This window comes from Lygodium microphyllum, chromosome 28 (assembly GCF_053477565.2).
Source record: "Lygodium microphyllum isolate KBCC chromosome 28, Lygodium_microphyllum_v1.1.10, whole genome shotgun sequence".
NCBI lineage: Eukaryota > Viridiplantae > Streptophyta > Polypodiopsida > Schizaeales > Lygodiaceae > Lygodium > Lygodium microphyllum.
In genome coordinates this window covers 7,877,321-7,902,894 of record NC_141162.1, presented here as the reverse complement: position 1 = coordinate 7,902,894, position 25,574 = coordinate 7,877,321, and the positions used below count along the sequence as shown (strand labels likewise).

Here is a 25,574-nt window from a genome sequence, read left to right as displayed (position 1 = left end):
TCTGAATTTGGAAAGAATGTTGAATACGATGGGCTGATTAGTCCTTGCATGCTGCCTGTCATTGACGATGATGACAGCATGGAGACAGAGATGGAGCATGTAGCCAGCAACACTTGCAAAACGTCCACAAAAACTGGTCAACCCCCCAAAAATGTGCCATAAATATGCAGTTTGAATGCACTGCACTAACTGCAGCAGAATATACTGATGTGGCAGTACAAGAGAAATTGCAGCAGTCAGGGGCTGATCATAGCCTGCAGAAGCTGCCCAAACTGACAAGCATTTAGTAGATGAAGGAACTGCAAACCTAAATCTGACTAAAGAAGGAAATGCACACTAAATAGAGTGGAAATGATAGTTAGAGCTCCAATGTCTCCATTAGACTCTGATGGAGCTCACAACAAGAAGATGACAAACTGACAAAATAAAATGGCAGTGTAACACCCCATCTTAGATTGTGGGAGTGTTTGAAGATCCAACAATCTCATATGAAGAAGAATAAAAGCCTACGGAAGATGCTTCGTGAAAAGATCCGCTGCATTGTCTGCCATGGGATAGTAGGCCATTGCTAACTCAGAATCCATGATTTGCTCTCGAACAATGGACTGATTAGTCCTTGCATGCAGCCCAAAGTGTCAATGATGATGATGACAGCATTGGAGACAAAGATGGAGTGTACAGCCAGCAACATTTGCAAAAGACAGGAGATGATCTCCATTTGCTACCAAGTGCGCTATGAATAGGCAACATTTAAAAAAACTGGCCGACTTGCCAAAAATGGGCCATAAATATGCAGTCTGGCTGCACTAACTGCAGTGAAAAATGCTGATGTGGCAGGCACAAGAGAAATTGCAGCAGTCAGGGGCTGATCTCAGCTTGCCGAAGCTGCCCAAATTGACAAACACTTAGTAGATGAAGGAAATGCACACCTAAAGTTGACTAAAGAAGGAAATGCACACTAAATAGAGTGGAAATGATAGTCAAAGCTCCAATGTCTCCATTAGACTCTGATGGAGCTCACAACCAAGAGATGATAGACTGACAGAATAAAATGGCAAGCTACCACCCCATCTTAGATTGTGGGAGTGTTTGAAGACCTAACAATCTCATATGAAGAAGCATAAGAGCCTATAGAAGAGGCTTCCTGAAAAGATCTGCCGCATTGTCTGCCATGGGACAATAGGGCATTGCTAACTTAGAATCCACGATTTGCTCCTGAACAAATGGACTGATTAGTCCTTGCATGCAACCCAAAGCGTCAATGACAATGATGACAACACTAGAGATAGAGATGGAGTGTGTAGCCAGCAACACCTGCAAAAGACAAAAGATGATCTCCATTTGCTGTCAAGTGGGCTATAAACATGAAACATCCACAAAAATTGGCCGACCTACCAAAAATGGGCCATAAATATCCATTTTGACTGCACTAACTGCAGTGAAAAATGCTGATGTGGCAGGCACAAGAGAAATTGCAGTAGTTAGGGGCTGATCGCAGCATGCAGAAGCTGCCCAGACCAACAAGCACTTAGTAGATGAAGGAAATAAACACCTAAATCTGACTAAAGAAGGAAATGCACACTAAACAGAGTGGAAATGATAGTTAGAGCTCCAATGTCTCCGCTAGACTCTGATGGAGCTTACAACTAGGAGATGACAAACTGACAGAATAAAATGGCAGGCTGCCATCCCATCTTAGATTGTGGGAGTGTCTGAAGATCCAACAATCTCATATTAAGAAGCATAAAAGCCTACAGAAAAGGCTTCGTGAAAAGATCCACTACATTTTTTGCCGCGGGACAGTAGGCCACTGCTAACTTAGAATCCACGATCTGCTCGTGAACAAAGTGGTATTGAACCTCAATGTGAGAGTGAGAGCATGGAACATAGGGTTCTTCACCAAGCCAATGCCCTTTGGTTATCCACACATAGCTATGTGGGTATTGTCCTGTCCGTGGAAAGAAATTTCTGCCAACAAAGCGATGGAGCCAAATTGCCACTTGACCGGTAGAACAAAATGGATGATACTTGGCCTTTGTAGAAGACAAGGCCATGACAGACCGCTTCTTGTTGCTCCATAGATAGAGCTTGAGTCGAGGGAGAAAGCAAAACCTGTAGTGGAGCATCTTGACTCCACATCATCTACCCAATTTGAGTCACTCCATCCAGCAAGTGTGTCCTCCTCTCCATACATGATGCCATAGGATCGAGTCCCTTGTAAGTAGCACAACATGTGTAAAGCAACTCGCTAATGAGCCTGAGTAGGAGTCTTTATGAAAGAAGACAACAACGCCACCACAAGAGAGATGCATGGCTTAGGATGGATAAGCCAGAATAGTGATCCAATAAGACACTTGTACGGTGTAGCATTAGGAAGGGATTTTTGCTAGGGGTAGCATTAGGAAGGGATTTTTGGTAGTAACAACTTGGACTAAGGGTCCATAGGGCAAGAAATAGGCCGATAGTTGGCCATACCAAACTTTAAAAGAAGCTCAGACATATACCTTGTCAGAGTGCAGCGGTGCGGAAGCGTAGGATTGAGAGAGAGAGAACGCAGAGAGAAAAGGGAGAGAAAGAGACAGTGTACAATGAAGATCTGCTGTATAAAGAATGCTGAATACAAAGATATACACGGGCGCAGTGCGCTGGACTGCGTGTCTCCACCTCGACGATGCGACCTGCTGTCCACCTCGAAGTCTGCTGCAGTCTGCACTGTCTGCTGTCTGAAATCTGTGAACAGAGACAGAAATCTGCACGGCACCGGTCTGTAATCTGCGACAGAGAAGAATGGGCAGACTGCTGGAAACGTCGGCAATATATAGCCGAAAAACTGCCTGAAATGGGGCGCCAGAAATAGGGCGCAGCCCGGAGTAAGTCGGCTGCAGGCAGTCGGACTGCCACGTGGCAATCCGACTGCACAGTCCGACTGTGCAGCAGCCTGCTGGTCCGACTGTGCAGGCCTGCCTGCCCACCAAACAGGCTATGATCGCTAACACCCCCTCTCAGAGCCTGGGCAGGGCAGAAGCCTGAGGGATCTGGAATGTTGCCGAAGGAGAGCCTGAGGAAGCGCCTTTGTAAACAAATCCGCAAGATTATCCTCCGTCTTGCAATACTCCACAGTGATGGTCTCATCCAGAAGCTTTTCTCGGATGAAATGGTACTAAATCTCAATGTGCTTCGTCCGGGCATGAAAAACAGGGTTCCTCGCCAAGGCAATGCAACTCTCATTGTCACATCGCAGCAATGTAGGACGAGTCTGGGGGCACCCAAGCTCCTCCAACAATCTCCGAAGCCACACAACCTTGCATGTGGTGGAAGACGCGGCCCGATACTCCGCCTCAGTAGACGAAAGGGCTACCGTGGGCTGCTTCTTGCTACTCCATGAAATAACACCTGCACCCAAAGTAAAGCAGTAACCTGTTGTAGACCGCCTATGGTCCACGTCACCGGCCCAATCCGAGTCGCTCCAACCTGCAAGTACAAGATCTGACCCATCTGTCCCTGCGGGGTAATGAATCCCCAAATCAGACGTCCCCCTCAGATACCGAAGTATCCTCTGAGCAGCCTGCCAATGCACCGTCTTAGGTTCACTCATGAACCCTGCCAAGAGCCCAACAGCAAAACATAGATCAACCCTGGTGTTGAGAAGCCAAATCAAAGACCCTATCAACTGTCGATAGCGGGAAGCATCCGCCAAAGGAGAAGCTGAGTGGGAAGTGGCCTTCCAGTTCGGATCCATAGGAGTAGAGAGGGCCCGATAATCTTCCATCTCAAAAGACACCAAGAGCTCCTGTACATATCTCTGTTGGGAGAGAAAAATCCCCCTCTGAGACTGATAAATCTCATGTCCTAAAAAGAAATGGAGTAGCCCCAAATCCGTCATCTCGAACGTCCGATGTAAAGCTGACTTTGTCTCCTGGACCTGCTGTGCATCATCACCTGTGACAATCAAATCATCAACATATAATACAAACAGCACACAACCATCCTCGGAAGTGTGAACATACAGCTGCGGATCGGCCTTGGACCGCTGATATCCCAACTGAGACTGGAGGAACGAATCAATCTTCTCGTTCCAAGCTCGCGGGGCCTGCTTGAGACCATACAGGGCCTTCTTCAACCTGTAGACTTTCCCATCTGAAGAACCAAAGCCAGGAGGCTGCTCAACGTAGATCTCCTCCTTCAGATCACCATTCAGGAAGGCCGACTTCGCATCCAGCTGATAAACAAGCCATCTCCTATGGCCAGCCAAAGCAAGAACAGCTCTAATGGTTGCCATACGAGCTGTAGGGGCAAAGGTGTCATGACAGTCAATCCCTGGGCGCTGGGCAAAACCCTTAGCAACAAGGCGAGCCTTGTGCTTATCCAAAGTATCATCACTGAGATATTTGGTCTTGAAGACCCACTTGACTCCAATCACCTTCTTCGTCGGGGGGCGTGGCACAAGTGACCAAGTGCCATTCCTCTCAATAGCCTCCAACTCAGCTTCCATAGCTTTCTTCCATGGGGCAGACTGTAAAGCCTCCTTCACGGAGGTGGGCTGTCGATCCTGCATAACACGGGACATCAAACAATAATTGGAGCAAACAAGCTCCGAAGAATGCGCCTGGTGCCTCCGTGACCGCCGCGGACCATCCTGCGGTCCCCACTCCTCAGGAACCCCCTCGATCCCTGAATCACGGAGTGTGTCACGGGCCCAGCGAGGAGGAGGCCGAACCTCCCCTCGTCGTTCTCCATCAGTAGAAGACTCTGGAATGTCCACCGGTGGTAACTCCGCAGAAGGATCCGGTGGAACAGTAGACTCTGTGTCAGAAACAGAATCATAATCAAAGGGCACAGGCTCCAGTGGAACTGTAGAAGGAGCCAAACTCTCCCCTGGATCTCCAAGAACGGGGTACTCCTCACCCGTTGAAGAAGTCGGAACCTCCACAAACCGCACATCACGGCTAGTATATACATCCCGCTTGACGGTATCATATAGTCGGTAGCCTTGGGACTGGGAGCTGTAGCCAACAAATACCTGTTTTCGGGAAGCCGCTTCAAATTTGTCACGGTGAGCCTTGGGAATGTGAACATAGGCATCACACCCAAAGACCCGAAAGTAAGAAACACCTGGCTTCGTCCCAAAATAAGCCTCAAATGGAGTCATCCCTTCCACGGCCGAAGTAGGGGATCGATTAAGGATGTGGACTGCAGTAGCCACAGCCTCGGCCCACAGAACCTGAGGGGTCTGTCGGTGCTCCATCATGGTGCGCGCCATCTCGATTACACTGCGGTTCTTCCGTTCTAGAATACCATTTTCTTGAGGAGTATTGGTATTGGCAAACTCCTGGTGAATTCCTCTATCTGCACAAAACCGAGCAAATTCATTAGACACAAATTCACCTCCCTTGTCGGATCGCAAGGTCTTCAACTTCCGGCCTGATCGGTTCTCCTCAAAGAGAAGCCAATCCTTGAAGTGCGAGAAAGCTTCTGACTTTAGTGCCAAAAAGTAGGCCCATGTCATCTTGCTGTAGTCATCCACGATCAGCATGAAGTACGAGCTCCCACGCAGGGACTCATTCCTCATCGGGCCACATAGATCCATAGATACTAGCTCCATCGGTGAAGTAGACCACCGCGAAGCTGTGTGGGGAATGGCATCCCGATGCTGCTTCCCCCGTATGCAGGAGACACATGGCTGCTGGCTCACCACTATATCCGGCAACCCTCGAACAAGCTGTCCACGTGACGCCCTCTGAAGATAGTCATAGTTCAGGTGACTAAACCGAGCATGCCATAATTCAGACTGTGACTGTGAGGTAAGAAGAAGAGTAGAGAGGGCAGTGGAAGACTTCAGTTTGTAAATGCCGTTCTCCTCATATCCAGATGATAGAACCTTCCTCGATTCACGATCAAGGACTCGCACAGTAGAACTGTCAAACTCCACCAAAAGACCAAGGGAGCAAATCTTATGAACTGAAAGGAGATGGTACCCTAATCTTGGTATATGCAAAACCTCTGAGGTATGGGTGCCACCTCGTCCATCCGGAATAAGCTGCATCTTACCCCGACCTGCAATAGAAACTGAAGAGCTGTCTCCAATGAGAACCTGCCCACGCGAAGGTCGCAGCTGGGCAATACCATCTGATAAAGGAGTCATGTGCCGTGAGGCACCATTGTCAACAATCCACTCTCGAGCTTGGGGAGCCGTCATCGCAGCATCAGAAGCATTCGGTGAAGCGTCCTCAATGACAACTAGATGTAGAAATGCAGCTGATGAGGGTGCAGCCACCGCTCCAGAATCCTTGGTTTCCTTTTTCTTGGTGTCCTTCGAGTCTTTGTCAGGGCAATCCTTCTTCCAATGGCCAGTCTTTCCACAAATATGACATGTGGAGTCTTTGTCCTTGTCCTTCTCCTTGTCCTTCTTGGACTTGTTATCCCCCTTCTTCTTCTTTTGGTCCTTTCCCTTCTTCTGAGAGGCTTGACCTGTCAACGCCTCTGTCTTGGAAGCATTCTGTCCCTTTAACTGTTCCTCTTGGTCCAAGACCATAGGAACCAGCTCTTCCCACCGAAGAGTAGACTCTCGCCCCGAAGCAATAAGGGCAGAGTAAAATGTACCGAATCGTGGCGGCAACTGGGACAATAGTGTGATCGCCATGTCTTCGGAGGAAATCGGCTTCCCCGCATTCTGAACCTGCATCTGTAGCTGCCTTAGCTTGTTAATGTGTTCCCTTAGCGAAGAAGACTTATTGACGGACAAAGTCCACATCTGGACCTCCAAAGAAACCCTCTTCATCAGGGTCATCCGATTGTACATTTGATCAAGCTCCAGCCATATCTCACGAGCCACCGTCAAGTGCTCGATGTGAGCGATCACGGCTGTAGTGCATGATAGAAAGAGAAAGGATCGAATCCTGGCATTCAGTTTGTCCCAATGAGACTGGGCCCTGGCCAACTCCGCACGAGCATCGGAAGAGAGTTTGGACTCATCTCTTACCGAAGGCCGGTCAATATCTTCCTGTACCAACTCCGCCAAATCATAGGACTCAAGAATGGCCAACATCATAACGCGCCAAATGCGGTAGTTGTCGCCGTCGAGCTTCTGATCTGTAGGAAGTGCCGGTAAGACAGGCACCTTCCGGTCCATAATCGCCTGGAACTCCAAGTCCATCTCTGTAGACATCTTCACCTGCAATGCCTTCTCAAACGCAAAAGCAGCCCCCTCTGACTGAGTAAACTCAGCCTGCTAAGGCTCTTCCGCGTCCCGAAGCTTCTTCACCCGCCGGAGGCGATGAAAAAGCAAAACCTGCACTTTTAGGTCGAAAACTCAAACTTTCTCCGTGTCAAACAGCAGTAAACAGCAGCAAATCCACCACCTGTACTCCTTTCCTGTGCGCCCAGACTCGTTTCAGCCTTGTTCCAAGGTGCAGCCCTCCTGTTTGCCCTTAAACGCAAAAAACGCAAATTTGTGTCGCGATGGAAACTCCTCTTCAGGTTGATTCTGCGCTCAGTCAGCCCTCAAACACTGCTCTGATACCATGTCAGAGTGCAGCGGTGCGGAAGCGTAGGACTGAGAGAGAGAGAACGCAGAGAGAAAAAGGAGAGAAAGAGACAGTGTACAATGAAGATCTGCTGTATAAAGAATGCTGAATACAAAGATATACACGGGCGCAGTGCGCTGGACTGCGTGTCTCTGTCAGAGATCATAGCCTGTTTTCAGGCAGGCAGCAGCTGCACAGTCCAGCTGCACAGTCGGACAGTCGGACTGCCACGTGGCAGTCCGACTGCCTGCAGCTGATTTTTATCAGGCTGCGCCCTATTTTGGCGCCCCACTCTAGGCAGATTTTCGCCTATTTATTGCTGACGTTTTCAGCAGTCTGGCATTCATTCTCTGTCGCAGATTACAGACCGGTGCCGTGCAGATCTCTGTCTCTGTTCGCAGATTTCAGACAGCAGACAGTGCAGACTGCAGCAGACTTCGAGGTGGACAGCAGGTCGCATCGTCGAGGTGGAGACACGCAGTCCAGCGCACTGCGCCCGTGTATATCTTTGTATTCAGCATTCTTTATACAGCAGATCTTCAGTGTACACTGTCTCTTTCTCTCCCTTCTCTCTCTGCGTTCTCTCTCTCAGTCCTACGCTTCTGCACCGCTGCACTCTGACATGGTATCAGAGCAGTGTTTGAGGGCTGACTGAGCGCAGAATCAACTTGAAGAGGAGTTTCCATCGCGACACAAATTTGCGTTTTTTGCGTTTAAGGGCAGACAGGAGGGCTGCGCCTTGGAACAAGGCTGAAACGAGTGTGGGCGCACAGGAAAGGAGTACAGGTGGTGGATTTGCTGCTGTTTACTGCTGTTTGTCGCGGAGAAAGTTTGAGTTTTCAACCTAAAAGTGCAGGTTTTGCTTTTTCATCGCCTCCGGCGGGTGAAGAAGCTTCGGGACGCGGAAGAGCCTTAGCAGGCTGAGTTTACCCAGTCAGAGGGGGCTGCTTTTGCGTTTGAGAAGGCATTGCAGGTGAAGATGTCTACAGAGATGGACTTGGAGTTCCAGGCGATTATGGACCGGAAGGTGCCTGTCCTACCGGCTCTTCCTACAGATCAGAAGCTCGACGGCGACAACTACCGCATTTGGCGCGTTATGATGTTGGCCATTCTGGAGTCCTATGATTTGGCGGAGTTGGTACAGGAAGATATTGACCGGCCTTCGGTAAGAGATGAGTCCAAACTCTCTTCCGATGCTCGTGCGGAGTTGGCCAGGGCCCAGTCTCATTGGGATAAACTGAATGCCAGGATTCGATCCTTTCTCTTTCTATCATGCACTACAGCCGTGATCGCTCACATCGAGCACTTGACGGTGGCTCGTGAGATATGGCTGGAGCTTGATCAAATGTACAATCGGATGACCCTGATGAAGAGGGTTTCTTTGGAGGTACAGATGCGGACTTTGTCCGTCAATAAGTCTTCTTCGCTAAGGGAACACATTAACAAGCTAAGGCAGCTACAGATGCAGGTTCAGAATGCGGGGAACCCGATCTCCTCCGAAGACATGGCGATTATACTCTTGTCCCAGTTGCCGCCACGATTCGGTACATTTTACTCTGCCCTTATTGCTTCAGGGCGAGAGTCTACTCTTCGGTGGGAGGAGTTGGTTCCTATGGTCTTGGACCAAGAGGAACAGTTAAAGGGACAGAATGCTTCCAAGACGGAGGCATTGACAGGTCAAGCCTCTCAGAAGAAGGGGAAGGACCAAAAGAAGAAGAAGGGGGATAACAAGTCCAAGAAGGACAAGGAGAAGGACAAGGACAAAGACTCCACATGCCATATTTGTGGAAAGACTGGCCATTGGAAGAAGGATTGCCCTGATAAAGACTCGAAGGACACCAAGAAGAAGGAAACCAAGGATTCTGGAGCAGTGGTTGCACCCTCATCAGCTGCATTTCTACACTTAGTTGTCATTGACGACGCTTCACCGAATGCTTCTGATGCTGCGCTGGCGGCTTCCCAATCTCGAGAGTGGATTATTGATAGTGGTGCCTCACGGCACATGACTCCTTCATCAGATGGTGTTGCCCAGCTGCGACCTTCGCGTGGGCAGGTTCTCATTGGAGACAGCTCTTCTGTTTCTATTGCAGGTCGGGGTAAGATGCAGCTTATTCCGGATGGACGAGGTGGCACCCATACTTCAGAGGTTTTGCATGTACCAGGATTGGGGTACCATCTCCTTTCAGTCCATAAGATTTGCTCCCTTGGTCTTCTGGTGGAGTTTGACAGTTCTACAGTGCGAGTCCTTGATCGTGAATCGAGGAAGGTTCTATCATCTGGATATGAGGAGAACGGCATTTACAAACTGAAGTCTTCCACTGCCCTCTCTACTCTTCTTCTTACCTCACAGTCACAGTCTGAATTATGGCATGCTAGGTTTGGTCACCTGAACTATGACTATCTTCGGAAGGCGTCACGGGGACAGCTTGTTCGAGGGTTGCCGGATATAGTGGTGAGCCAGCAGCCATGTGTCTCCTGCATAAGGGGGAAGCAGCATAGGGATGCCATTTCCCACACCGCTTCGCGGCGGTCTACTGCACCGATGGAGTTAGTATCTACGGATCTATGTGGCCCTATGAGGAATGAGTCCCTGCGTGGGAGCTCGTACTTCATGCTGATCGTGGATGACTATAGCAGGTTGACATGGGCCTACTTTTTGGCACTAAAGTCAGAAGCTTTCTCGCACTTCAAGGATTGGCTTCTCTTTGAGGAGAACCGATCAGGCTGGAAGTTGAAGACCTTGCGATCCGACAAGGGAGGTGAATTTGTGTCTAATGAATTTGCTCGGTTTTGTGCAGATAGAGGAATTCACCAGGAGTTTGCCAATACGAATACTCCACAAGAAAATGGTATTCTCGAATGGAAGAACCGCAGTGTGATCGAGATGGCGCGCACCATGATGGAGCACCGACAGACCCCTCAGGTTCTGTGGGCCGAGGCTGTGGCTACTGCAGTCCACATCCTTAACCGATCTCCTACTTCGGCCGTGGAAGGGATGACTCCATTTGAGGCGTATTTTGGGTCGAAGCCAGATGTTTCTTACTTTCGGGTCTTTGGGTGTGATGCCTATGTTCACATTCCCAAAGCTCACCGTGACAAATTCGAAGCGGCTTTCCGCAAACAGGTATTTGTTAGCTACAGCTCCCAGTCCCAAGGCTACCGACTGTATGATCCCGTCAAGCGGGATGTATATACTAGCCGTGATGTGCGGTTTGTGGAGGTTCCGGCTTCTTCAACGGGTGAGGAGCATCCCGTTCTTGGAGATCCAGGGGAGAGTTTGGCTCCTTCTACAGTTCCACTGGAGCCTGTGCCGTTTGATTATGATTCTGTTTCTGACACAGAGTCTACTATTCCACCGGATTCTTCTGAGGAGTTACCACCAGTGGATATTCTAGAGTCTTCTACTGATGGAGAACGACGAGGGGAGGTTCGGCCTCCTCCTCGCTGGGCCCGTGACACACTCCGTGATTCAGGGATCGAGGGGGTTCCTGAGGAGTGGGGACCGCAGGATGGTCCGCGGCGGTCACGGAGGCACCAGGCGCATTCTTCGGAGCTTGTGTGCTCCAATTATTGTTTGATGTCCCGAGTTATGCAGGATCGAGAGCCCACCTCCGTGAAGGAGGCTTTACAGTCCGCCCCATGGAAGAAAGCTATGGAAGCTGAGTTGGAGGCTATTGAGAGGAATGGCACTTGGTCACTTGTGCCACGCCCCCCGAAGAAGAAGGTGATTGGAGTCAAGTGGGTCTTCAAGACCAAATATCTCAGTGATGGTACTTTGGATAAGCACAAGGCTCGCCTTGTTGCTAAGGGTTTTGCCCAGTGCCCAGGGATTGATTGTCATGACACCTTTGCCCCTATAGCTCGTATGGCAACCATTAGAGCTGTTCTTGCTTTGGCTGGCCATAGGAGATGGCCTGTTTATCAGCTGGATGTGAAGTCGGCCTTCCTGAATGGTGATTTGAAGGAGGAGATCTACGTTGAGCAGCCTCCTGGCTTTGGTTCTTCGGACGGGAAAGTCTACAGGTTGAAGAAGGCCCTGTATGGTCTCAAGCAGGCCCCGCGAGCTTGGAACGAGAAGATTGATTCGTTCCTCCAATCTCAGTTGGGATATCGGCGGTCCAAGGCCGATCCGCAGCTATATGTTCACACTTCCGAGGATGGTTGTGTGCTGTTTGTATTATATGTTGATGATTTGATTGTCACAGGTGATGATGCACAGCAGGTCCAGGAGACAAAGTCAGCTTTACATCGGACGTTCGAGATGACGGATTTGGGGCTACTCCATTTCTTTTTAGGACATGAGATTTTTCAGTCTCAGAGGGGGATCTTTCTCTCCCAACAGAGATATGTACAGGAACTCTTGGTCTCTTTTGAGATGGAAGATTGTCGGGCCCTCTCTACTCCTATGGATCCGAACTGGAAGGCCACTTCCCACTCAGCTTCTCCTTTGGCGGATGCTTCCCGCTATCGACAGTTGATAGGGTCTTTGATTTGGCTTCTCAACACCAGGGTTGATCTATGTTTTGCTGTTGGGCTCTTGGCTGGGTTCATGAGTGAACCTAAGACGGTGCATTGGCAGGCTGCTCAGAGGATACTTCGGTATCTGAGGGGGACGTCTGATTTGGGGATTCATTACCCCGCAGGGACAGATGGGTCAGATCTTGTACTTGCAGGTTGGAGCGACTCGGATTGGGCCGGTGACGTGGACCACAGGCGGTCTACAACAGGTTACTGCTTTACTTTGGGTGCAGGTGTTATTTCTTGGAGTAGCAAGAAGCAGCCCACGGTAGCCCTTTCGTCTACTGAGGCGGAGTATCGGGCCGCGTCTTCCACCACATGCGAGGTTGTGTGGCTTCGGAGACTGTTGGAGGAGCTTGGGTGCTCCCAGACTCGTCCTACATTGCTGCGATGTGACAATGAGAGTTGCATTGCCTTGGCGAGGAATCCTGTTTTTCATGCCCGGACGAAGCACATTGAGATCCAGTACCACTTCATCCGAGAAAAGCTTTTGGATGAGACCATCACTGTGGAGTATTGCAAGACGGAGGATAATCTTGCGGATTTGTTTACGAAGGCGCTTCCTCAGGCTCTACTTCGGCAACATTCCAGATCCCTCAGGCTTCTGCCCTGTCCAAGCTCTGAGAGGGGGTGTCAGAGATCATAGCCTGTTTTCAGGCAGGCAGCAGCTGCACAGTCCAGCTGCACAGTCGGACTGTGCAGTCGGACTGCCACGTGGCAGTCCGACTGCCTGCAGCTGATTTTTATCAGGCTGCGCCCTATTTTGGCGCCCCACTCTAGGCAGATTTTCGCCTATTTATTGCTGACGTTTTCAGCAGTGTGGCATTCATTCTCTGTCGCAGATTACAGACCGGTGCCGTGCAGATCTCTGTCTCTGTTCGCAGATTTCAGACAGCAGACAGTGCAGACTGCAGCAGACTTGGAGGTGGACAGCAGGTCGCATCGTCGAGGTGGAGACACGCAGTCCAGCGCACTGCGCCCGTGTATATCTTTGTATTCAGCATTCTTTATACAGCAGATCTTCAGTGTACACTGTCTCTTTCTCTCCCTTCTCTCTTTGCGTTCTCTCACTCTCAGTCCTACGCTTCCGCACCGCTGCACTCTGACAGTCTCCACCTCGACGATGCGACCTGCTGTCCACCTCGAAGTTTGCTGCAGTCTGCACTGTCTGCTGTCTGAAATCTGTGAACAGAGACAGAAATCTGCACGGCACCGGTCTGTAATCTGCGACAGAGAAGAATGGGCAGACTGCTGGAAACGTTGGCAATATATAGCCGAAAAACTGCCTGAAATGGGGCGCCAGAAATAGGGCGCAGCCTGGAGTAAGTCGGCTGCAGGCAGTCGGACTGCCACGTGGCAGTCCGACTGCACAGTCCGACTGTGCAGCAGCCTGCTGGTCCGACTGTGCAGGCCTGCCTGCCCACCAAACAGGCTATGATCGCTAACAACCTATGCTGGGAGATGAAAATGCCCAATGCCATTTGATAGATCTTCAACCAAGGAAGAAGTAAAGGATCCCAAGGTTTGTCATATCGAACTCCTACCGCAAGATCTTTGGAGTCCGATCAACCTCTTGTGAGTCACTCCTTGTAATAATCAAGTCATCCACATATAAGATGACTAAAATACACATCTTATAATAAAAGTTGGGGTCATGATGTGATCGATGGAAGTCACTCTATAAGAAGAATCAATCAATCCTCTGGTACTAAACCCTAGGAGCTTGCTTTAGGCCATAAAGGGCTTTTCACAATTTGTAGACATGATCCTTCTTCCACTACACAAGAGAACTAGATGGGTGTGAAACATAGATCTCCTCAAGTATGCCGTTCAAGAAGGCAAACTTCACGCCCATCTAAAAGATAGGCTAGTGGCGATGGGTTGCAAGAGCCAAAATAGCCTGAATAGTAGACATATAGATTGTAGGTGCGAGTATGAATAATCCAAACCTGCACGTTGTGCAAAACTCCTGGCAATTGTTGGTGATGGACAATAGATCAACTCAGTTGGAGATAGTGAACACGATAGTAGAGAAAGAGTGTATAGTCATAGCTCGACACACGATTAATTGCAAGTAAGATACAAAGTACAAAGTACAACCCTTAGACTTTAGGGTTGTGTAAGTGACTTAAAGTGCACACACATAGATGTGTGTAATTTGTGGTAAGTGACCAAAATGTGCAGCATAAATACATAGATGAGGAATAATGTGAATGGGAGAAAAAACCTCTCTTACGGAGAGTAAAGAAGAATCCGTGACATAAGAGTGTAGATTACGCAAAGTGAACTATCCCACTAGGCCTATATCTTGGCTGACCTACGTGGGCCTGAAGGGGTCATAAGAAAATGAGTAACACCTGTATCCTCCATGAGCCGTTAATACCACCGAGAAATGGTGATAGGCTCATCTTGCTGTGAGGGAGACCAAAGGCCATTGGTACCTGCAATGCACTTGTTTGGGAAAGGGACTCCCCCTCATTGGATAGAGGTACATTCTCCTCATTAGAGGAAGAGGGCCTCTCCCGAGGTGGTTCAATTCCCCTACAAGACACCTGAGGGATTGCGAAGGAGTAGAAATACTCGATGAAAAACAAAAGAACATCGCAAAGGTGAACTCAGAGATATGCTTAGGAAATGGAATCCATATGCCAAATATGAGATAGTCATGTACAATAGTGAGGCACTGGCTATGTGGGTGTTGGCACCGGCTCCCAATGCCAATAAAATAGCAGTTGAGCTAATATCAATATGCAATTGGCCAATAATAAATGGCTTAAATCACGAGAATGATGCCAATGAAAAATACCTAAAATAGATTACAATGCCCAACCCATAATTGTAAATGTTAGACTCACTCATGAGCTAACTAAACTGGTAATGGTTGTAACCCACAAAGATAAGCTTCTTTGACTTTGGGTAAAGTTTTTTGTTGTGTTTCTTCTTGTCCACATGGACATAAGCATCGCACCCAAAGATGCAAAAGTGGGATATGGAAGGTTTCTTCCTAAAGAAAGCCTTATAAAAGTCATGTCCTACAATGCAGAAGTTGGAGACCTATTGCAGATATGCACCGCAATAACAACCACCTCACCCCAAAGAGAGCGAGGTAGACTCTGATGCCCCAACATCAATCAGGCCATCTCAAGCATGGTCCCATTGGTGCACTCTACCACACCACTCTTTGATGTGAGTTTGGATGGGAATATTCTACTTGAATGCTCGTGATCCATGCAAAACTTAGAAAAAATGTTAGAGCAAAACTTGCTGTCGTAGTCAGCTTGTACACCTCAAACCTTGAAAGACATTTGCATTTTGGCAAACACCTTCCACTGGCAGAAGTTGGAGTACACCTCACTCTTATACTTAAAGAAGTACAGCCACACATATCTGTTGAAACCATCAATAATCAGCATCAAATATTTGGCCTTCCTAAGGGAGGCCATGCCCATGGGTCTGCATAAGTTAGTGTGGACCTACTTGAGTGGTGTTGTAGCCCTCTTAGAGGCAAACAATAGATGAAGTTGCTTATACTGCTTACCTCGTAATTAGCTACGGCACAAGGTGTAAATAGGAGGAAAATTTGGGAGACCCTCCACTAACTTCTTCTAAGAAGCCTTGCATTTGGAGTCAAAGTTGTCCATAATGGCATGCCAAAGTAGTCCAGGCTTGTGAGAAGTACAGCCAACAACACCTGCAAAGGACAGAATATGATCTCCATTTGTTGACAAGTGGGCTACAAATAGCCAATATCCAAAAAACTAGCCAACCTGTCAGAGTGCAGCAGTGCGGAAGCGTGGGACCAAGATGGAGAGAGTAGGGTGAACATAGAGAGAGAGAGAGAGAGAGAGAGAGAGAGAGAGAGAGAGAGAGAGAGAGAGAGAGAGAGAAGAACAAGAAGATGTGTTGTATAAAGTATGCTAAATACAAAGGAATACAGACAATGTCTCCCTACTGGACACCTCGAAGTCTGCTGCAATCTGGCCGATCTCTGCCCTGAAATCTGCATACCAAAAAACTGTTGATAGTGCTACAAACCTGGTCGACTGTATAGCAGTTCGACTGGACTGCCACGTGGCAGTCTGACTACATTCTGCGTGGCTGCTGCTGACATGGCATTGACAGATGAACAAACCTGCTCCTCACACTAAAACTCTCTTGAATGACTGCCCGGCTGAAAAACTGCATATGCACACAACCTAACTGAGAAAAATGCTTGCCCAGGGTATGACAATCTCTAACACCCCCTCTCAGATCCTGGACAAGGCATAAGGCTGAGGGATTTGGAATGTTGTCGAAGTAGAGCCTAGGAAAGCGCCTTCGTAAACAGATCTGCAAGATTGTCCTTAGTCTTACAGTACTCCACATCTATGGTCTCATTCAGAAGCTTCTCCTTGATGAAGTGGTACTGGATCTCTATGTGCTTCATCTGGGCATGGAATATCGGATTCCATGGCAAGGCAATGCAACTCTCATTGTCGCACCGCAGAATAGTAGGACGAGTTTGGGGGCAGCCAAGCTCCTCCAACAATCTCCGAAGCCACACAATCTCACATGTGGTAGAAGACGCGGCTCGATACTCCACCTCAGTCGAAGATGGGGCTACCGTGGGTTGCTTCTTGCTACTCTAAGAGATAACACTTGCACCCAAGGTAAAACGATAGCTTGTAGTAGACTACCTATGGTCCACATCGCCAGCCCAATCTGAATCACTCCAACGTGCAAGGACAAGATCGGAAGCACCTGCACTTGTTGGATAGTAAATCCCTAGGTCGAAGGTTCCCCTCAGAAACCATAGTATCCTCTGAGCAGCCTGTCAATGCATCTGCTAAGGTTCACTCATGAACCCAGCCAAGGGCAGCAAAACATAGATCAACTTCAGTGTTGAGAAATGAGCTCTCTTTATAGGAGAAATGGGCGAGCTAGTGCAAAAAGGGAAAGCTGAGTAGCACAAGACCATAGTAACATGGGATGGCCGTCTTCTAGTTTCCAATCCCAATCCTAGCTTGTTCCCATATTGTCCCAATCCCATCCCCATGTTAAGTCCCATTCTCATGGTGACAAGGGATGACCTTTGTACCTATAAGGACATCATTTTGCTTGTTAGTTATACTGATTGCTCGCCATGGCTGGCCGCTTTGCTAGATAGATGTCAAAAATACATTTATGAATAGCTATTTGGATGAGGAAGTCTATGTGGAACAACCTCGGGGTTTTCTACTTTATATTGTAAGGATAAGGTCTTTTTGCTTGCAGGATGCTTTTTATGGACTAAAGCAAGCACTATGTTTATGGCTTCATAGGATGGATGAGTTCCTCAGAACTCATGGCTACTATTCTATTCCATATGACCCAAATTTCTATGTCAAAACTACTTTGAAGGGGATTAACTATATCCTTTTATATGTTGATGATTTATTTCTTACAAACTCAGATTTTGCTACTGTTGCAGATATAAAAGCCACGCTTTGCACCACATTTAAGATGAGTGACCTTGGTCAGTTATTCTATTTTTCGGGCATGGAGGCAGTTTGATTTGGGGATGGGATCTTTGTATCTCAACAAAAATATGTGCTTTAATTAGTTGAGTAGTATTGCACTGATTAAACACGGCATGTGGACATGCCTCTTGATTCTACTATGAAATTATCTATGGTTCTCCATGGTCAACCCTTTGATGAGCATACCTATAGGTTTGTGGTAGGAAACTTCTCTAGTTGATTCACACTAGACCAAACTTAGTTTACTCAGTTTCATTGCTAGTCACTATTTTAATACAGCTAAAATGTCACTCTAGATTTCTTGCATGCATGTGTTGAGATGTGTTTGGTATACTTATTCTTATAGTTTGACATATAGTTGTGGTTTGATCTTGCAGGGATAGATAGATTCAAATTGGGCAGGAGATCTCGTGAAAGGTCCCCCTAGGATCCAACCTGCATAGGAGTCACGATATGAGCCATATCTGCAAATAAAAGGGATTGGACATCAAATTCATCTCCTAGCCATAGAGTCAAATGGCTCACCCGCAAGCTTGGGAGCTAGCAGTACTTTAGGTCACAACCACATCCCAAGGGTTGACGTCCTAAATCACCAGTCCACACCATCCTATTGTTAGCCAATGGGCCAAGAGCCCAAGAGTGGTGATCACAGAATGAATGTGCACAATAGGGCCTTGAGTCATATAAATAGGACTCGACTGCCCTAACCTCGAATTACCCTTAGTGCATTTGCACTAAATAATTTCATGACCATTGTGACCAATGCTACTAGTGCCCATTTGGATGTCGAAGGACGTAACACTTTCCCCCTTATGAATGATTGTTGTCCTTAGCAATATCCCTAGGGATGAAGTGAGGAAAATGACTCTTCAATGAATGTACCGACTCCTAGTAGCCTCCATCTCTTGGCGCTTTTTTCACTTGACCAAATACTCCGGATAAACGGTCAGACGGGATCGTTTAGTCCCAAGGTCAAGAACCAAATTGGGTTTGAGTTGAATATATGGAGTGATATTCTGGAGCTGCAAGACTTTCTCAATCTGAACTGTCAATTCATCTTGTCCCAATTGTTCTTTCAAATGACTAATGTGGAACATAGGGCGAGCCAGGTATTCTGAAGGCAAATCCAGCTCATAGGATATGCAACATATCTTCTTGGTATTATGGAAAGAACCACAATACCTCAAAGACAATATGCAACACTTGCCGGTAGTCATCGAATCAGATTCCTTTGGGACTCCCAGATGCCCTCTTGCAGCTTTGGAGGAGTACAATGTTGGTTGGCATAAAACATGGCACGATCGTGAACCATTTTAATGCTTTCCCTAGCAATCGTCAACATCTCATGCATATCATGCAAAAAGCTAACCATAGATTGCGTTTTGCAACCTTTAAGCTATCTTGAGTATATGTGAGCTCATAGATAGGAAATTCCTTGTCTACCCCACAATTCTTTGCAGTATCAACTACTTGAGCGAGTGATTGCAAATAAAAAATTTGCCTATTCATTTGCTATTTGTGTTAACATGGCTGCATGAGTTGCATGTGAGGCTGCATTTGTGACTGCTCTCCAAAAGTTCTGCAATGTGCAAGATGTGTAGAGTGCATTTTGGTCATTTCTTGTTGCCTTCTATGCTTTCAAGTTCCAACACATGCAAGAGTTGCATTTTTTGTTCAGCCTGTTGTCTTTTGCTGAACAGCAGCGTGCAGGTTACTTTTCTACTAGGAATCTCAATGTGCTACTGGTTGCCTCAGATTTGCTGCGCTTGCCACATATTTGTCAAAAGACGACGTACCAGCGAGACAGTAGGGTTTGCGGGGAGGAACACGGAGTGAACTCGACAAACACTGAGAAGAGAAGAGAAGCAAGAAGAAACTCTGATGAAGATCTAAATCATGGAGTGAATGTGATACAAGGGAACAAGGGTACTGCAGCTCAAGGAAGATGATGAAGATAGCTACGAACCACAAACCGCAATGTCCTCCTAAAGGAGTGTGAGGGCGGTGGAGAGGCTGGAGAGAAGAGGTGATGGATTGAGTGCATCAGCCATAAAGAATGAGTGACAGAGGCAGTCTATAAATAGGCAAGAGACTGTCTAGGGTGGCATCCAGAGGGAGGGCCAGCTCCCTAGGGTGGCGCCACACTGTGTGTGTCCAGTTTCTTTTTGGGGTTGTCCACTGTGAAACCCTAAATGCAAAATGCAGAACGCAAAAGTATGGGTGAAGGGTTTCTCAACACCCCCTCTCAGGCCCAAAAGGAGAAGAAGAGAAGAGTGAGGTGGAGATGGAATGCTACATGCTGAAGAATACTCATGTAGCAGGTGCCACTTGGATAGTGTCCCTGGTGGGGAAATTGTTCACTTGTCCAAGTGCCCTAATACAAAGATGATGAAAACATGCAATGCATAGGAGGAATATCGGACTTTGTGTGGTGTCGAGAACCATAAGGATATGCCCATACTTGATCTCGGGAGTTGGCTCAATGCTGACCAAGTGACCAAGGCAAGAAGAAGAGGAGGATGAAGATGTAGAGGATCCCTAAGATCCAAGATTTCCACTTGAAAGGTAACCTGCAGTAAAGAACAATAGATAGAGTGAACTGGAGAACCCGAAACTTAACTTGGGGAGAGAAGCCACTAGCTCCGTACATCCATGCAAGAAGGAACACAAAGGCCTCGTCACCAAGTTGCGATTGAACCTCCAAGGCCCCGATCTAGATAGATCCTCGAGATCCTGGGTATCAAGAGCTGAGATGACCGTTGGAAGGAAGCCACCCCATCCAAGGGTAGAAGAAGAAGATAAAAGGCCTCCGCCAAGATGTGCGAAGGATTGAGTGGTGGGTGGGGATCCCCTTTGAAACTGGAGGAATAGGAGCCTCCTTTGAAGTTGCAGTAGATGTAGATGCCCCTCAGAGAGCAAAGAAAGATTATCCCCCTCTGAATCCCCCTTTGACATTGATAGAAAATTAAAAAACTCATGGATCATGGACTCTGAAATGTTTGAGGATGAAGGAAGTGCCGTCGATCGTGCCGAAGAAGGTATCTAGGGTGGTGAAGAACTCCTGGAGGTTGCCTCTCGAATGTGAGTAGGCGAGGGTGAAGGGTGGGGCTCAGATTGAGCAATGAGTGGGCAACAGTCGTAGCTTTTCAATGGAGCGAACTGGGAAGCCGAAGAAGAGGAAGGAGTCGAGCAGCCACCGTCTCTCGAAGGAGCAGATTGACGGGGAGACGATATCAAACAATCACTCTCTCGATGGAGAAAATTGCAGAACTATGGGCCGTGATAGCCACTGTACCCGAAAATAGATGGGAGAAGACTGTCATTGGCATTGCGACAATCTCCAAGAGGTCGTAGCGCCAATCGATCCTTCATGTGCTCGAAAGGACTTAGTGCGCATCGGATGTGTCTTATTGCCTTGAGCATAGTACTTTGATAGCCGATGCAAAACGATCTCTGTGGCCCAGAAAGGAGAGGTGGCAAAGGTAGTGCCAAATGGGAGACGATAGGAGCACCCAGTAGATTGGTCATCTGTTGATAAAGAAGCCATGGGTATCAATGTGCCTTGTTGAAGAAGGAAGAGGTCAGCCACGAACCATGAGTTGCAATGTCCGCCTCAAGGGTTGGGAGGGTAGTGGAAGGCTGGAAGTGAGCTGCCAGCTGCTGCCAAGGAGCTGCTAGCTGCAAATGCAGCCTGCAGTAGGGAGGGAGGAGCCGTCGGTTGGAGAATATCATTGCTAGGAGTCTGGCTAAGCCGCCAGCAGTAGGGAGGAGCCACCAACAGCAGAGAATGGCCGCTAGCAGCTTAGCCGAGCCGCTAGCAGTAGGGAGGAGCCACCAGCTGTGGCTGAGCTGCAAGCGGCAGAGAACGACCGCTAGCAGTTTGGTTGAGCTGCCAAGAGCAAGGAGCCGCCGCCAGCTGACTGGGAGGTGGAGGCGGTTGCAGCAGCCTTGAACACAGGCTTGAAAACAGTAAATGCAGGAGGGAGCAGCCGCTAGTTAGGATGTTGATGCAACGGAAGAAGAAGAGAAGTGGATGCCGAACCTGCCACCAGTCTTTACCTTCACTGGAGTGGAGGATCTTTGCTAGTGTTTGAGCAGATCCAGCTCTGATACCATGTCAAAAGATGGCGTACTAGCGAGACAATAGGGTTTGCAGGGAGGAACACGAAGTGAACTCGACATACACTGAGAAGAGAAGAGAAGAGAGAAGAAACTTTGATGAATGGAATGATGAAGATCTTAATCATGGAGTGAATGTGATACAAGGGAACAAGGGTGCCGTAGCACAAGGAAGATGATGAAGACAACCACGAACCACGAACCACGAACCGCAATGTCCTCCTGAAGGGGTGTTAGGGCGGTGGAGAGGCTGGAAAGCAGAGGTGACAGATTGAATGAATTAGCGGTAAAGAATGAGTGACAGAGGCAGCCTATAAATAGGCAAGATATTGTCTAGGGTGGCACCCAGAGGGAGGGCATCAACTGTCTAGGGTGGCGCCACATTGTGGGCGCCCAGTCCCTTTTTGGGGCTGTCCACTGTGAAACCCTAAATGTAAAATGTGAAACCCTAAACGCAAAACGCAAAATGCAAAACTACTGGTGAAGGGTTTCTCAACAATATTGTGACCATATAAGTTGTCTGCAAGTTGGATTGTGTATAGATGTGTGCTCTATGTAGGCTCAGCCTTACATCTGATGTTTGCTCCGCTGCCCTGATCACATTTGAACCCTTTAGGTGTATTGCATGGACATATATCACAGGACAATTCATCAGGACCATTGTCCCAATCATCAGTGTTCAGTTTTCAGACATAAAACATAGTTTTCATCGGCATAGTTGCTTGGAGTTACCAAATCAATAAAACGAAATGGGTAGGAAATGGTTGAAATGGAGTTTCAGTGTCAGTAAAAAACTTGAATGGTACGTCAGTCCATCGTCCACAGTCAAAACCTCTCCTATATGTTTCCAAGCACATGGTTGCAATAAGCCTTCTGGGGCATTCTCATCAATTGCTTATACCTATGTACAATGTATAGATGCCATTAGAGTCAGTGTAGACATTTAATGTTATGACTGAAAGTTGTACATATTGAGAAGCTCTTGGGCACAGTCTTCCAAGGGGTATCACACAGTACTCAAATAATGGTGCAAGGGTGAGAGCCCACAAGTCTCAATTTCTCATGAAATTGTTGCTGTTTGCACATTATCAATGGTGCAGGCTGTGACCTGAAAGTAAACTGCTGAGGAATCTGAGGGGGAGAGAGCAGGAAACAAGATAACAAAGGCGACTGTAGGAACAACAATAAAGAAGGAAGTAGGCAGCCTAGACAAGGCCAAAAAGGTTTTTGTTTTCCATGTTGGGGACTTTTAACCCTTGTAGCAGTAGAAATGCATTTCCTGTTTCTTGAGATGATCAGAAATGACATGCCATTTCCTAGGCTAGGAAATGGTCTGTCATGCAACTATGGTTTCAGACAAGGATTCCAGTTTAGAAGGTTATGCAAAAGTGGTTTTCTCCAACAAGTTACAAGGAAGATAAATTTTTTTGAGGGCTAAAGGGGTTTAAGTGGTGCTCTCTTTTCTGTTGCCACATTCCATGTGGTTCAGCTTTAAGTTATTGTGAAGCTAAGCCTATGCTAGGTTTCATACTTGGATTGGTAGCATTTTCAGCTCACAGTTGGGGATGTGAATCCACACATACCTTCAATTCCACACACCCAACCTTCACTCCATAACCTAAGACTCAGAATTTGATCTTATGATAAAAGAAGAAAAAAAATTAACTCAATTTGAATCACTAGATCTGCTTCCACTTCAACACAGAATCCTAACTGACCTTAACTAGCGCACACAAACAATTTGCCTTGCACATAATGTGACAGTGACTCGAGTATTGATTGAATAATGAGTTTTATATTGATCTTTCAACACAGAAAGGGCCAAAAAAGATGCTCTAGCAGCTGCTGCCATTGTTTCAGATCTGCTTGTGGAAACATTGAATGGGGATGTGCAGAAATCCTTCTTGTATGAAAAACAGATTGCAATTGAGGCTCAAGCATTAGCTGCTACAGTCCAGCGCTTTACCAAGCAGACAAACCAATGGCTTGTCTTGGTTAATGCTTTCAATGCAGCTTTAAAGGTGAGGTTCTTGGCATTTTCCTTCTTGTTTATGTTTAAAACTCAATCATGATACAACAATAAAAATCTATCCACTGGTTTTGGATCAGGAAATTGGTGACTTTGAAAACTGGGTCAAGGTGATGGAGTATGATTGTGAAAGTATTGCCAATGCTTTACGTCATGTTTCTTTGGTTTCAGGAAGGCATTCATTTCTTTGAGTTCTGAGGTATCAGGAAAGTCTGCTGTCCACATGATTCAATTCTATGATTAAGATCAATATGTTCGTAACACAATAACGATTGCCAACAGTATTTGTCATGAGGTACTTGCTATGCAGACTGTTATGTTGTAGGTCAGTTCATAAAGAGCATGCTTCTAAATTTGAGGATCAGTATATATTGAGCATTGATTTCTGCACTTCATTAGAAGAGCGCTCAAGAAAGATGATTGACCATTGACGTTGTCCAATGCTTATTGTTTGAAAGGAAGATACACCATACAATGGTTAGTTGTTATGAAGTATTTGATGTCAGACTAAAATGTACAGTTTTTAGCATGAGAATAAAGATAATAGCATCTAGTTATCTGAATCGTGTCTCGGTTCTGGTGCTGCACATAAGGCAAAGCAGCAAGAGTATTTTTGCCCTGCCAAAGGCTAGCAGGCCATTGTGTTCATTCTTGGGGTTTCCCATTTTCTCTCAAGGATAAGGTGTTTTTGAAATGAGAATAGTTTTCCAAAAAAGAATTGGTTGAAGGTTACCATAGCCTTCTCCTCTACTCATCTTTATGATTATTTGAATGCAAAATTTATTGCTTATATTTCACACAGACACACACACATGTACATTAGTACGCATGCATGCCATGTTTGGTTTTTACATTCTCATCTTCTAGGAGTCTTGGCCATTTTTGTTAAGAGCATTGATAAGGAGCAAACTTGGTGGCATGCATGTTCTCTCTTCTCTCTCTCATGTGAATGGGTGTTGCAGAAGTGGCCTTGAAGGGAGATCTAATGTCATGGGGAGTTTGTCTCTCTCAATATAGAATAATTTAATGGAAAGGATGATCATGCCAAAATGTTGCCTACACTAAAATAGAGCTCATGGAAACCCATGCCAATGATGGCTTTTTCCCTTTCAAATTCCAACTTGCTCCTTAATTTCAAGGACTTCATGCAAAATTTACCTCTTTCTTTGAAGATTTGTTTTTGAAAAATTGATTGTTATTGGTCAACTATTAGATTGTGAACAAGCCATCAAAAAGAAATTGGAATTGGGATGATAGAAGCTTATATGATGAAATCACCATGTGCAACAATAAAGATGACTTGGATATGAGCTAGAAGTTAGAGTTTGGATCATACATTGAAAAGTTTCTTTGTAAAGCATGGAAATCCATGCCAATGATGGTTTCTTTCCTTTTAAATTTGAACTCGCTCCTTAATATTAAGGAGTTTATGCAAAATTTGCTTCTCTTGTTTGAAGATTCATGTTTAAAAATCAATTGTTGTTTGTCAACTGTTAGATAGTGAACAAGCCATGAGAAAAAAGCAAGTGGCATGTCCCAATAAAAGCCCAACCAATATGCATTCACAAGGGATCATTATGCTTCTAATTGTTCCATTTATTAGCTAATGGGTTGGAAGAACCATTGCTTCTAAGGAGTATTAGACATTAGGGTCAATTTTGAGACCAAAAGGGCCATGTAAGAATTTATATTAGTTTTTAATCACATTTGAATTAGATAAAAGTAGGAGAATGTCATTTTATTAATTGCTCATTTTTCTCTAATTTTAGGGCCAAGTTAGTATTAAATAATGATGGCATCTTTCTCTTTTCTCTCATTTTTATTTTCATGTTTAATAGCCTCATTCCCAAAGAGTTTGATTGAGACTTTGATAATGACGCCACATCT

General features: G+C 46.7%; 1 protein-coding gene across 1 annotated transcript in view; it reads left to right on the top strand.

Moving 5' to 3' along the window:
- BLOS1 (GCN5L1 family protein) overlaps positions 1–24,477 on the top strand; it is a 68,073-nt gene extending 43,596 nt beyond the window's left edge. Inside the window, exons 2-3 of the mRNA XM_087670240.1 lie at positions 23,474–23,679; positions 23,768–24,477. Of these exons, the coding sequence (XP_087526366.1) occupies positions 23,474–23,679; positions 23,768–23,878 (317 nt within the window). The 3' untranslated portion in view covers positions 23,879–24,477. The remainder of the gene's footprint in view (positions 1–23,473; positions 23,680–23,767) is intronic.
- Positions 24,478–25,574: the final 1,097 nt, after the last annotated feature.